At 40.1% G+C, this 11225-nt stretch overlaps 1 protein-coding gene across 1 annotated transcript; it reads right to left on the bottom strand.

Moving 5' to 3' along the window:
* Positions 1-1016: 1016 nt before the first annotated feature.
* LOC147838588 (uncharacterized) lies at positions 1017-3487 on the bottom strand. The gene is made up of 3 exons (XM_087304843.1): positions 3420-3487; positions 2702-3341; positions 1017-2632 (listed from the first exon to the last, which is right to left on the bottom strand). Coding segments are annotated over exons 2-3 (366 nt in total). The 5' UTR covers positions 3066-3341; positions 3420-3487; the 3' UTR covers positions 1017-2630.
* Positions 3488-11225: the final 7738 nt, after the last annotated feature.

The following is an 11225-nucleotide window of genomic DNA, read 5'->3' as shown; positions in this document are numbered from 1 at the left end:
TCTTTAAAACAACAAGAGCAACTTAGTATCTACAAAGCAACTCCTAATCTTATGCCTTTCATAGCACTGTAGCATGTTTTTCATTGTAATTTTTATAAGCAGGATACTTTCGGCGTTATTATACTTTGGTTCAATTTGTTGCCTGTCAGTCAGTACAAATTAGTTTCTTCTAAAACGACAAATGCCAGTGAGTAATGTGAAGTCTGCATTCCAACCATCAGTCAAAAGTTATTGGTTGTGTAATTGTCTTTCAAGGGGACACATCTCGAACTCCAACTTGTGTTCTGACAGACAATAATGGTGGATGTCAGTCAGAAGCAGTGCTGGAAATGTGACCTTCTCAAATCTACCTGCTAAACTGTGTGGTCTGTGTGAGGGAGGGAGGGTGTGCACGCTATTTTTAAACAACGACAAATTGTGAAGGAAATGAAGCGAGGCGGAGGGCAGAGATTGGATACTGAGGCCTGTGAACTCCCTGAGGCCAGACCTATCAAGAGAGACATTTCACAAATATCTACAACACTTTTTGTAGATCAGCCACAGCATACATTTTTGACTTTTTTTCATAAAAGACTATCGAATGCTTCAGTTGTCACATAGTTAATATATGGTTGAAGAAGAAAATGCTTCATTTAAAAAATTTATATTTATTTAAACACTTGATCTGGGTGTAAGTTGAGATATATTAAGTGTTCAACTAGTGCTAAGTGGTTTCACTTTATAATTTAACATAGGGTGGCATGTTTGCTCAGTGGTCAGCACTGTGGCCTTAAAGCAAGAAGGTTGCTGGCTCAAGTTCTGCCTGGACTAGTTGGCATTTCTGTGTGGAGTTTGCAAGTTCTCCCTGTGTTCGCGTGGGTTTTGCTCCAGTTTCCGCTACAGTTCGAACACATAAGCTATAGGATAATTGGGTAAAAAAAATTGGCTGTAGAGTATGAGTGTGTGAGTGTGAATGTATGGGTTTTTTCCAGTACTGGGTTGCAGCTGGAAGGGCATCCACTGCGTAAAACATATGCTGGAATAGTTGGTGGTTCATTCCTCTGTGGTGACCCTTGCTAAATGGGGAACTAAGCTGAAGAAAAATAAATGAATGTGACAGATTGTTAAAGAGCAACAAATTCTTGTTTTTATGAATTTTAAATTACATTTTATTAATAAAAAGGTAGATTTGTGCACACCATGATCATTTTTGCTTATGCTTATCGTCTAGGTTATTCTGCAATCATACCAAAGTTTTTTTTCATTGGTGGTGAGCCAAGTGGATGTGCAAAATCACTCCCTGACATTAGATGGCGCTTAATGAAAAACAAAATAACTCAACAGGTAGGGCTGAGCGATTTAGGGAAAATCTCTAATTGCGATTTTTTTTTTTGACAGATATTTGTTGAGTGATTTAATTTTGTAGTCAAGCTTCAGCTCAATAATCTGCAAGCCGTGTGTCATGATCACCACGTGATCCAACCTGTGCAGATCACTGGTAAACACACAGTTCGCTAATGAACTACAAATTTGCTGACCCTCCTTCACTGCCAGACCCTCTGACACTGCCATAGCTGCCAGATCCTCTAGAGGTGCCAGATCCTCCTGAGTTCCATGAAAGACCAGAGCTGCCACCCAAGTCCCACGAAAGGCCAGAGCCCCCTCCTGAGTCCCACAAAAAGCTAGAGCTGCCTCCTGAGTCCCATGAAAGGCCAGAGCCATCTCCTGCCCCCTGAACCAAAGCCTCCTGACCCACTGGGGTTTGATGAACTGCCAGTGACTCCTAAACAAAATCCTCCTGACCCAATGGGGTTGGATAATATGCCAGTGCACCTTGAACCTAAACCTCCTGACCCACCAGGGTTGGATGAACTGCCAGTGCCCGCTTAACCTAAAGCCTGGTTTATACTTCTGCGTCAAGTGACCGGCGTAACCCACGGCGCATGCAACGAGCATAGCTGTGCATTTATACTTCTGTGCGCTGTCTCTGTTGGTCTTCATTAACACTTCCAAAATGCTAGTGGGCAGTGAGGTGTTAATGTGTCTCTGTCGAGTTTCTTCGCCTGTGTTTTGTTCTTTCTGATCGCTTCCGGGATGTACAAGTGGCTCAAACTCGCTCATTTTGAGGCAGGAACCGGCGAACGTGCAACAACTTTAACTATGAGATAAACAAAAAACAAAACTTTCCATCAGGAGCTCCTTCACAGTACTCCACACTTGTAAACAATCCCTTCATTGGGGTCGTGCCGCTTGCGCGGCTCTCTGTCCAGCCCAGACTCGTCAGCGTTACCAAGCTGACCAATCACAGACCTTGCGCTACGCCTCATTGCGATGTGTAGTTACATTTTTTGAGAAGTGCACGTCAGCGACGCCGACGGCCACGGCGTAGGGCCATGTGTCTGCAACGTAGCATACGTGTACGCTTATAGAAGTTTAAATCAGCCTTAAGCCTCCATATCCACCAGGGTTAAATAAACTGCCAGTGCCCGCTATACCAAAGCCTCCTGACCCACTATGGTTGAATGAACTTCCAGTGCGACCTGAACCTAAACCTCCTGACCCACTGGGGTTAGATGAACTGCTAGTGCTTCCTGAACCAAGGTCTCCAGGCCCTCCACAGATCCATGCTCCATGCCCTTCGCAGCTCCCCGTTCTGAGTCCTCTGCAGCTCCACGCTCCAGGTCCTCTTCAGCTCCACGCTCCAGGCCCTCTGCAGCTCCACACTCCAGGTCCTCTTCAGCTCCACGCTCCAGGCTCTCTGCAGCTCTACACTCCACGTCCTTTTCAGCTTTACGCTCCAGGCCCTCCGCAGCTCCATGCTCCACACCCTTCACAGCTGCCTGCTTTAGGTCCTCCACAGCTCCACGCTCCAGGCCTTCCGCAGCTCCACGCGCCAGGTCCTCCGCAGCTCCACACTCCAGGCACTCCGCAGATCCACGCTCCAGACATACCTCCACTGCATGGTCCCGGCCCTTTGTCCCTCCCCTTGTTCCGCCTCCGCTCCACCTCCCTCGTGATCTGTATTTGGAGCTTCTGCAAATCACTTTAGGGGTGGGGGTTGGGGAGGTTGGTGTGGGCTCTGTCATGATCACCAGTGATCCAGCCTGCACAGATTGCTGGTAAACACACAGTTTGCTAACAAACTACAAATCCGCTGTTACGTGAACTACAGATCCAGTCATGCACTAAACACACTCACACCAGTTCCTGATCTTTGATTGCAAGCACACAGCTGGAGGATTGTCAAAGACTGATTACGTGGACTTTTTATACAGTGCACACACACACGTCAAGGCTGAGTCTTGTTGTACAGTATTGTGAACATTACAACGCAATTTCCTTGCCTTGCCATGTTTTTGACCCTCGTTTGTTTGACCCTTTGTTTTGTTTGTTTATTTCTCCCTGTGTATTCGACTACGACTCTGTGTTTGCCTACATACATCTGTTTGCTCTTGATTGTGACCATTACTTACCTGACCATCCTCAATAAACCTGCATTTGGATCCACACTTCCTTGTCAGCGTCTGCTACACATTACACCGTGGTAACATTTCTGCAACACTCTTAACAATGACCTGTTTTTGTTCAACCTCTGTGAGTTTGAAACCACTCACATTTTGGTCGTCAAGCTAATACAAGCTTAAGGCATTTTTTTAATAAAATGACAATCTTATGCCTGTTTTTTTGCATGTCAACATGCACCCACATTGATGCCCTTAGTTTAGTCAGAGGTAAATTTAAATGTAGATAATTAAGCAAAAAGTTTACTCTGGCCTTTAAAGGGACTTGGTGAGCATGACACAAGACTTCAGAGAAGTGTTTTTGTTCCCCACAACAACTTTACAGTTGTTGACCAAATGGTTGAATTCCCTCTAAAAAACTAAACTTGTTTACAAAGTAAAAAGAAACCATTTTTTAAAAAACTTTTGCGTTCTGCGTGCACTTACTGCATTTCAAAGTAGACACTTCTAGCTTTCTATAGATATATGTCATGTCAGTGTGTTTTGTTTTTGCAGAATTTCAGTTCAATTTAGTGACGTGTTTTTAAAAACAGTTCACGGAGAGACAAAAGAAAGAACGCGCACTTTGTTTATTTTACATATTGTGCTAAAGCACATGCGTTTGTTGTTATTGTAAATGTACACAAAAAAGTAGACACCTAACAGATTCGAATAGTGTATAACACTTAATTGTGAAACCAAAATCAACAGACTATACTTGGTGTCTGGGATGCTGGTCACGGTAATGTGACCAGGTTCCTCAGAGGGTTAAAACAAAACTTTGAATCCAAGAAACATGTTTTCATACCCCAAAAAAGGTAGTGAAATAAAATTTGTCTGCAAACTTTAACAATAATAATAATAATAATAAAAAACATTTGTTTACAGAAATCATTGTTTGCTCACAAAATTGTTAGCTTTGCCCATAGATCTTCATTTGAAAACTAATGAAAAAAAATATTTGTCTTGCCCAGGAAACTTCTTTTTATTGCCCCAAGAAATTGGTTTGCAAACATTCTGAAAGAGAGTGAGTGCAAAAAAAAAAAAGGCGTGAATAAATGCAAATGCACTGAAATACTTTTCATCAAATCCCTTAAAACTTTGTTGCAATGAGAGGAAGTCATACACAGACATCTGTGGGATATACGCCACTGCAGTGCTCATGAACAAGCTGTCGCTGAAGGGAAAATAGTTATGATTTGCCATGATGTGTTGTTCTTCAGACAGAAAGGATGTTACACACATGTTACTCCGTAAACTGTTAGTTGTGTAAATTGCTTCCTTGTCCTCATTTGTAAGTCGCTTTGGATAAAAGCGTCTGCTAAATGACTAAATGTAAATGTAAATGTACACATTGCCTAGCAATGCTTCTTAGAGCTGTTGACTTGAGAGAAAAATATGACCATTAAAAAATACATTTAATGCTAATGAACTCTTTTCACAAGTCATCAGCATCTTAAATGCTTGAAAGTTTTGAATATTTTATTTAAAAAAAGTAAAAACATTTGTATGTATTTATGTTTGTACTCTATCATCTTTGTAACAAATTACAAAATCGAATTACTGCTTGTGCGAGGTGTTTGAAATGCATAGTATCTATAGGGCAGGATATTACATTTTACATTGTTCTCTCTTCTACCTGCCGTTATTGGTCTCACACATTTCTTTTTCCTTTTTCTGAATGTCTGGATAACACCATCATTTAGTTTTTCTTTTATTGTTTCAGCAAATAAGATTATATAAAAAAGATTTGTTGTACACTCCTATTCACTGCACTCTAAATTTACCCAACTACAACGCTACAGAGAAATACATGAAATGTGAAACGTCCTTAAGCAACAGCGCCCCTTGTGGCAACATTGGGAATAAATAGCAATCTGACATTTATGAACCAAAAACTATACAAAATCATTGCAAATAGCAAAACTTACAACATGTAAAACATATATAAATCACACACTGCTTTGCTTTAAAACACCAATACTAATTTAATGGGCTTTATTTGAACCATCTAAGCGCATAATCTAAAGGCGCAGATGGTCTCAGGGCATGTTTGCATCCATTTTGCTCTTTTAAGGATGGGAAAAAATGTTTGTCACAACATACCTGATGACGCAATTAGTGTCAAACCTCAACCTTGCATATTTAGAAATGATGTTTCAGGAACTCCCAGACAGAAATAAAGAGGACACCTACAAACAGTACCAAACATGCATAAACACACACATACACATACAGGGCCAGAATTAAATCTGGATGGTGCCCAACTCTCTCTCTCCGTGGCCTGTGCTGGGCAGGGGTGTGTCCACTCGCCCCGAGACGCCACAGAATAGACTATTGTTAACCTCAGAAGACACAAAAATTTCAAACAATTCAGCACACAGACGCTTGGCCAGCCTGACGTAAAGGACGAGTGTGAGTGCGGCAGGAAAGATTGGTAATGAAGGGCTACAGTGGGCAGAGGGCAAAATATATCTCATTGTTACCAGTCCTCAACAAGCCTTTGTTCTGCTGCTCATTCTCTTGGCTTTGTACATTGAGGTTTGGAGATGTAAATGCGTGTTTGTGCAATGACAGCTCTTTATAGATCACACACAGACTGTAATCTTATGTATATCACTTATAACATATGCCAGGATACTGCTGGCTAATTGGGCAAATATAATTTCTGATATAGTAAATATAGTAAATATAATATTGATTACTTTAAGAATTACATAGTTTTTTGTATTGCAAGTTTTATAAGTGCATTGTTAGATATGCAAATGAGGCAATTTTTTTTAAATGCACTAATTTGCATATATTAGATTAGGTGAGTTTTTAAAATTATGTAATAATTTTTAAATATTCAAACACATTAGCAGAGTCATAAAAAAAAAAAATATATATATATACACATAATAAGAATAATATATATATATATATATATATATATATATATATATATATATATATATATATATATATATTTAAAAAATTTAATTAAAAAAAATAATACATTTCCTCAGAAATTTAGCCAGAAAAAGAATTATTTGCATTGTTTTATATGTAAAATCAAGGCTGCAGTGGGAAAAACAAACTTAACTGAATGATATTAAATGCAATGTTTACAGTGCTGATTCTCTACTTCTGGGTTTCTTCCCACCGCAGCCTTAAGGCTCCTACACACCTGACCGTTTTTTGTTTGCGTTTATCGTCAGCGTTTTACACTATGTTTTTCAGTGTTCAAACCTAAGCGCTTTTCACTGGCGTCAAGCAGACGAGTATGCTAAATCACTCTTTTGATGTTAGATAGCGCTGCACAACTATAAGCTTCTGACACCCGGTAATAACACAGAAGAACTAGAGAAGCGGAAGTTCAGTCACACGCATGTTGTTAAACTTACTGGTGACTCGAACAAGCATGGATGGTTCAAGCAGCAGCTCCAGCTATGAAGAAATGATTGTTTACCAGTGCAAAAAGCTCCACGTTCATATCGCCTTTGTGCATCTTCTTCAATGTGCATTCGCATTGACAGTTTTGCGCTTGAGCGCCTCCAAGTGCTGTTTATGGTAACTTTAGCAGCTCTGTGCATGTGAACAAAGGTGCAGATCTGATTGGTCGAGAAGGTTTTGATGCAGCGGAAAACAAAAAAACGAGCATGAGGCGTTTTTTTTTTTTTTTTAATGACGCTTTTGTGCCTGGCATTTTGCGCGTTGGTGTGCACGATCACATTGACGCACTTTATTTAGTTACGAGGCGTTAAACGTCGACGGGAAACACGTGCTAAAAACGTCTCTGTGTGCACGGGCCTTTACTTTTTTTCAAAATGGCGGCTGTGTGAAATAAGCATAATAGAGCATAAGATGTATAAACATCTCTGTGTAAAAACCTTGAGAATTTAAATAAAAAAAAATAAGGGGAGTCTTGGGTCTGTAAGTGTCACAGTCACACAAAGAAGACAAGGATAGTTATCTATTTTAGTCAATTTATTCTAAACAATGTGGATAGTTCAGCAGGAGAAGCAGGTAAATGATATTTGTGGAGTGAGATTTGTGCAGTCTTGTGAACAGTTCATAAGGTAAACAAGGATCTTCATTCAACCACCAGAGTATAATAGTCACTTCCCTTAATCACAGCATGTGCATCCACAGGTTAGGAGAAACTTCCATGGGAGAAGGGAAACGTCCACAGAAGAAGGCGAGCAGAGGAGAAGGTGGGGTGAACCATCTGACTTCAATTCCAACCGATGATTGACTAGAGAAGGTGAGTCTTTATAATGACTGGTGATTGCTGGTGCAGGTGTGTGTAATAAGAATTCTTGTGATTGTGCACGGGTGTAGTGAGGTGGCTGGAGAGGGAGAGTGATGATTAGGTCTACAGGAAGAGATGGGCTGCGTCCGAAACCGCATACTTCCATACTATATAGTACGCTAAAATCAGTATGCGAGCCGAGCAGTATGTCTGAATTTATAGAATTCGAAAATCAGTATGCGAGAAGTACCCGGATGACTTACTACTTCCGGCGAGATTCTAGAGTGCGCATCCCATGCATGCTGCGCTATCCCATGATGCCCTGCAAGCGAATTCATGAATGGGAGTAAATCGACGCAATTGACGCAGTTAGGTCACGTGACCATGACAAAACGGCGGATGTAGTACGTCCGAATTCCATTCATACTTTTCACGTTCATACTGTATAGAACGTACTTTTCTAACGGCCGAGTAGTACGTTTAAATTCAAATGCAGTACCTACTGAGTAGTAGGTGGTTTCGGACGCAGCCATGGTGAGGGGGAATGGTGATTAGAGCAGCAGGAACGAGCCAGGGATGTGACAGTAAGAGCTGCTGAAATACAGATTTATGAACAAAATAGTCTATAAAAATATGTACTTTAACTGAACTCTACAGATGCAGATTGAACAAGTTCGGCAAAAGAAATACTTTGTTGAATTTGGACAATAACTAACCATTTAAAGTAAAAATAATAATATTTTCTATTTAAAAATTAAAATTGTTGTGTTTTTGCGTGCAGTGTCTTGCATTAAAGTAAGTGTCTGTGTGTGGGTATGTGTGTGTATATGTGTGTGCGCATGTCGCAGTTTGATTCCTCCGACTTTCAGCTGCAAAGTCATCATCAAAGCTGACTTTGAGGCCGCCGAGTCAGTCCATACACACACTTTGAAGTGAAGCCGGTTGAGTGTGTGAGAATTATCGTGACACATACTGTACAACACCTGATCTCAGCAGATCCTGCTCTTCACATATGAGTACTGGAGACACACTGAGCCTGAAGAGCTCATCCCCCCCCCTCTCTCTCTTTGTTTCTCTTTCTCTCCTTCTGAGGGTCTGACTGTGCTGTTTTGTTCTCAGTGCTACAATGTGACTGGCAGTGCATTATATAAGGCCACCGCTACTCTGCAAATTTAACAATGTACCGTCTCACATAAACATCATATAGAATAATATACAAATCTCAGTTAAATGCACAATATGTATGTTTTTTCTTTAGTAAACTCTCCAAAAACTATGAAAACAGTTTTTATTTTTTGCTAACTTACATTATTTCTTGCTGTTTCAATAAAGGATGTTTAAATTATTTTTATTATTTGGGAAGTACGTTGCTCACTCGCTATGAATACACACACAGAAAACCTGGCTTACAGGAGGGAATGTTGAACACTGGCTCAACCTACATTTGTAACCAATATTTGAGCTGTATGCAATGATTTAATGCACACACCTAATCCCGCCCCAACCGTACCCCTCACAGCGACATCACTACTTCCATTGAATGCATTGTGTCTGAGAATGCATGTCTCAGTGTAACTTAGGATGCTGGACAACAGAGTTGAGGATCCATGTGGAGTTCTTTATTAATGTGTAGTCAGACAGGCAATGGTCAAAACAGGAGCAAAGCAGAAACAAAAAGGTAATCCAAGATCATATTCAAAAACAGGCAAAAGGTCAGGCTAGGCGGCAAGGAATCAAGAACGGGAAAACAAGGCAAGGATCTAAACACGGAAAGACTAGACAGGATTAATGCTTCGTAATGCTATAGGTTAAAGGTCTGCAACATCTAATTTTAATGTGAGATTTTGGAAACCAGATCTAAATTGAGTGCGAACGATCGGGTCGGCTAGAAAACGAAATTAAAAATCCAGTTCTGCACAGATCTGGATAACCAAACAACAAGACTCAGCAAAGTGTGTGTGAGAGGTGAATGTAAAGTACAGGTAATCAGTCTATGATAAGTTACCAGCTGTGTGTGTGTGTGTGAACAGCAGGTGAACTGCAACTGGTGTGTGAATACAGGTATTCTGGGATTTGTAGTTCATTTTGGTGGCAGATTTGTAATTCTCCTGCGATCTGCATGGGCTAGATAGCTGGTGATTGTGACACTCAGCTTCCATATGCAAGTCTGTAGTCAGATACTATTGCAAACACTCGCTTTAGCTTCATCACAGCTTATTCTTTTTTACTTTCAAGCTAATTATCCACTCAAGTTGAATTGCTGTGAATTCTGTGCTGCATTATTCTCGCCAACCAGCAGAAATTTGCCTATAGGGGGTCGCACATCGCATACACTGCTCTACGCCACATCTTTTTGAATCTTAATTGTTTTCTAGGAGGGTATGCACACTGGCTCTGCAATTCAGAGGTTGTTAAGGTTGCTTAGCAGCATTTAAAAAACAGCATATAGATTGGCGGGTGCGACAAAACACAGCTTATATTGGCATGTTTGCATTGACTTTGTACGTAATATACTCAAGCATTTGCTTAAAGGTGCAGTATGTAAATTTGACATCCAGTGGTTGAACTAGGTAATGCATTCCTGAATCAAAACAATGCAAGTGCAGGTTGCCAAATTGAGGAAGAGGAGCTAGCCTGACTATTAAGCCTAAGTGCTGATTTAAGGCTTCATATTTTGCATATTAAAAGGAGTTTTTGGCCCAAATCCTTAAATAATATTTTGGAAACAGCTTCTATTTCTTGCATCTGAACAACAGAAAATTTGACAGAAATCACCTCAGATACACCTCATGTGTTTTATTCATTTTTAAATGCTTTTAATGTGAGTTTAAATGCCATTTGGCATGACATTTATTGCCATATACTGAAAGCAGCAGCAGACTGTTCACCTCAGATCTTGAAAATAAAACAAGCCATTTAAAAAAAAACTTTTCAACTGTGACTCAAAACCAACACATATCAGTGACTCAGCATGTACATTTAATAATGTTAAAGAGGTCTAATATGTATTAATTAGATTATAAACCTTACCATTTTAGGAGTGAGTGCATATTCCGTGTTTCTGAATGGCTGTATTTAAATTTCTGTCATGTTTTCGTCTGGTGCAAACAGCCCAACCGCTTATCACTGCAAATATTGTCATGCTCACCTGCTCACCTTATAGTTATGCTCATAATAATTATATTATTTGCTAATTAATAACCTCAGGGGGAACTTTGAATCTGCATCTAATTTCGGAGGCTGTTACTGTCCACCGGAGGTTGCATTTCGGTCGCGGGCACATGCTTTGAGAGTCTTTCTGAATGAATGAATGAAATACTCTGTTTCCCAGGGTGATGAAATATAATTGGCTAAAGTGGCATTGGGTGAGTTAAAAGAACCAAAACAAAGTCTGACTTCAACATTGCTTTTCAGATAAACAAGAATGTTCACTTGGCCTGTTTCTTAAATATCAGCAGATATATTATAGTATTTTTATGCCTTGAAAAAGTCAAAAACTTACATGCAGCACC

Source organism: Danio rerio, chromosome 22 (assembly GCF_052040795.2).
Source record: "Danio rerio strain M-AB ecotype USA chromosome 22, GRCz13ab, whole genome shotgun sequence".
NCBI classification, from domain to species: Eukaryota; Metazoa; Chordata; class Actinopteri; order Cypriniformes; family Danionidae; genus Danio; species Danio rerio.
The sequence above is the reverse complement of the archived record's forward strand: the minus strand, read 5'-3'. Positions and strand labels throughout refer to the sequence as shown.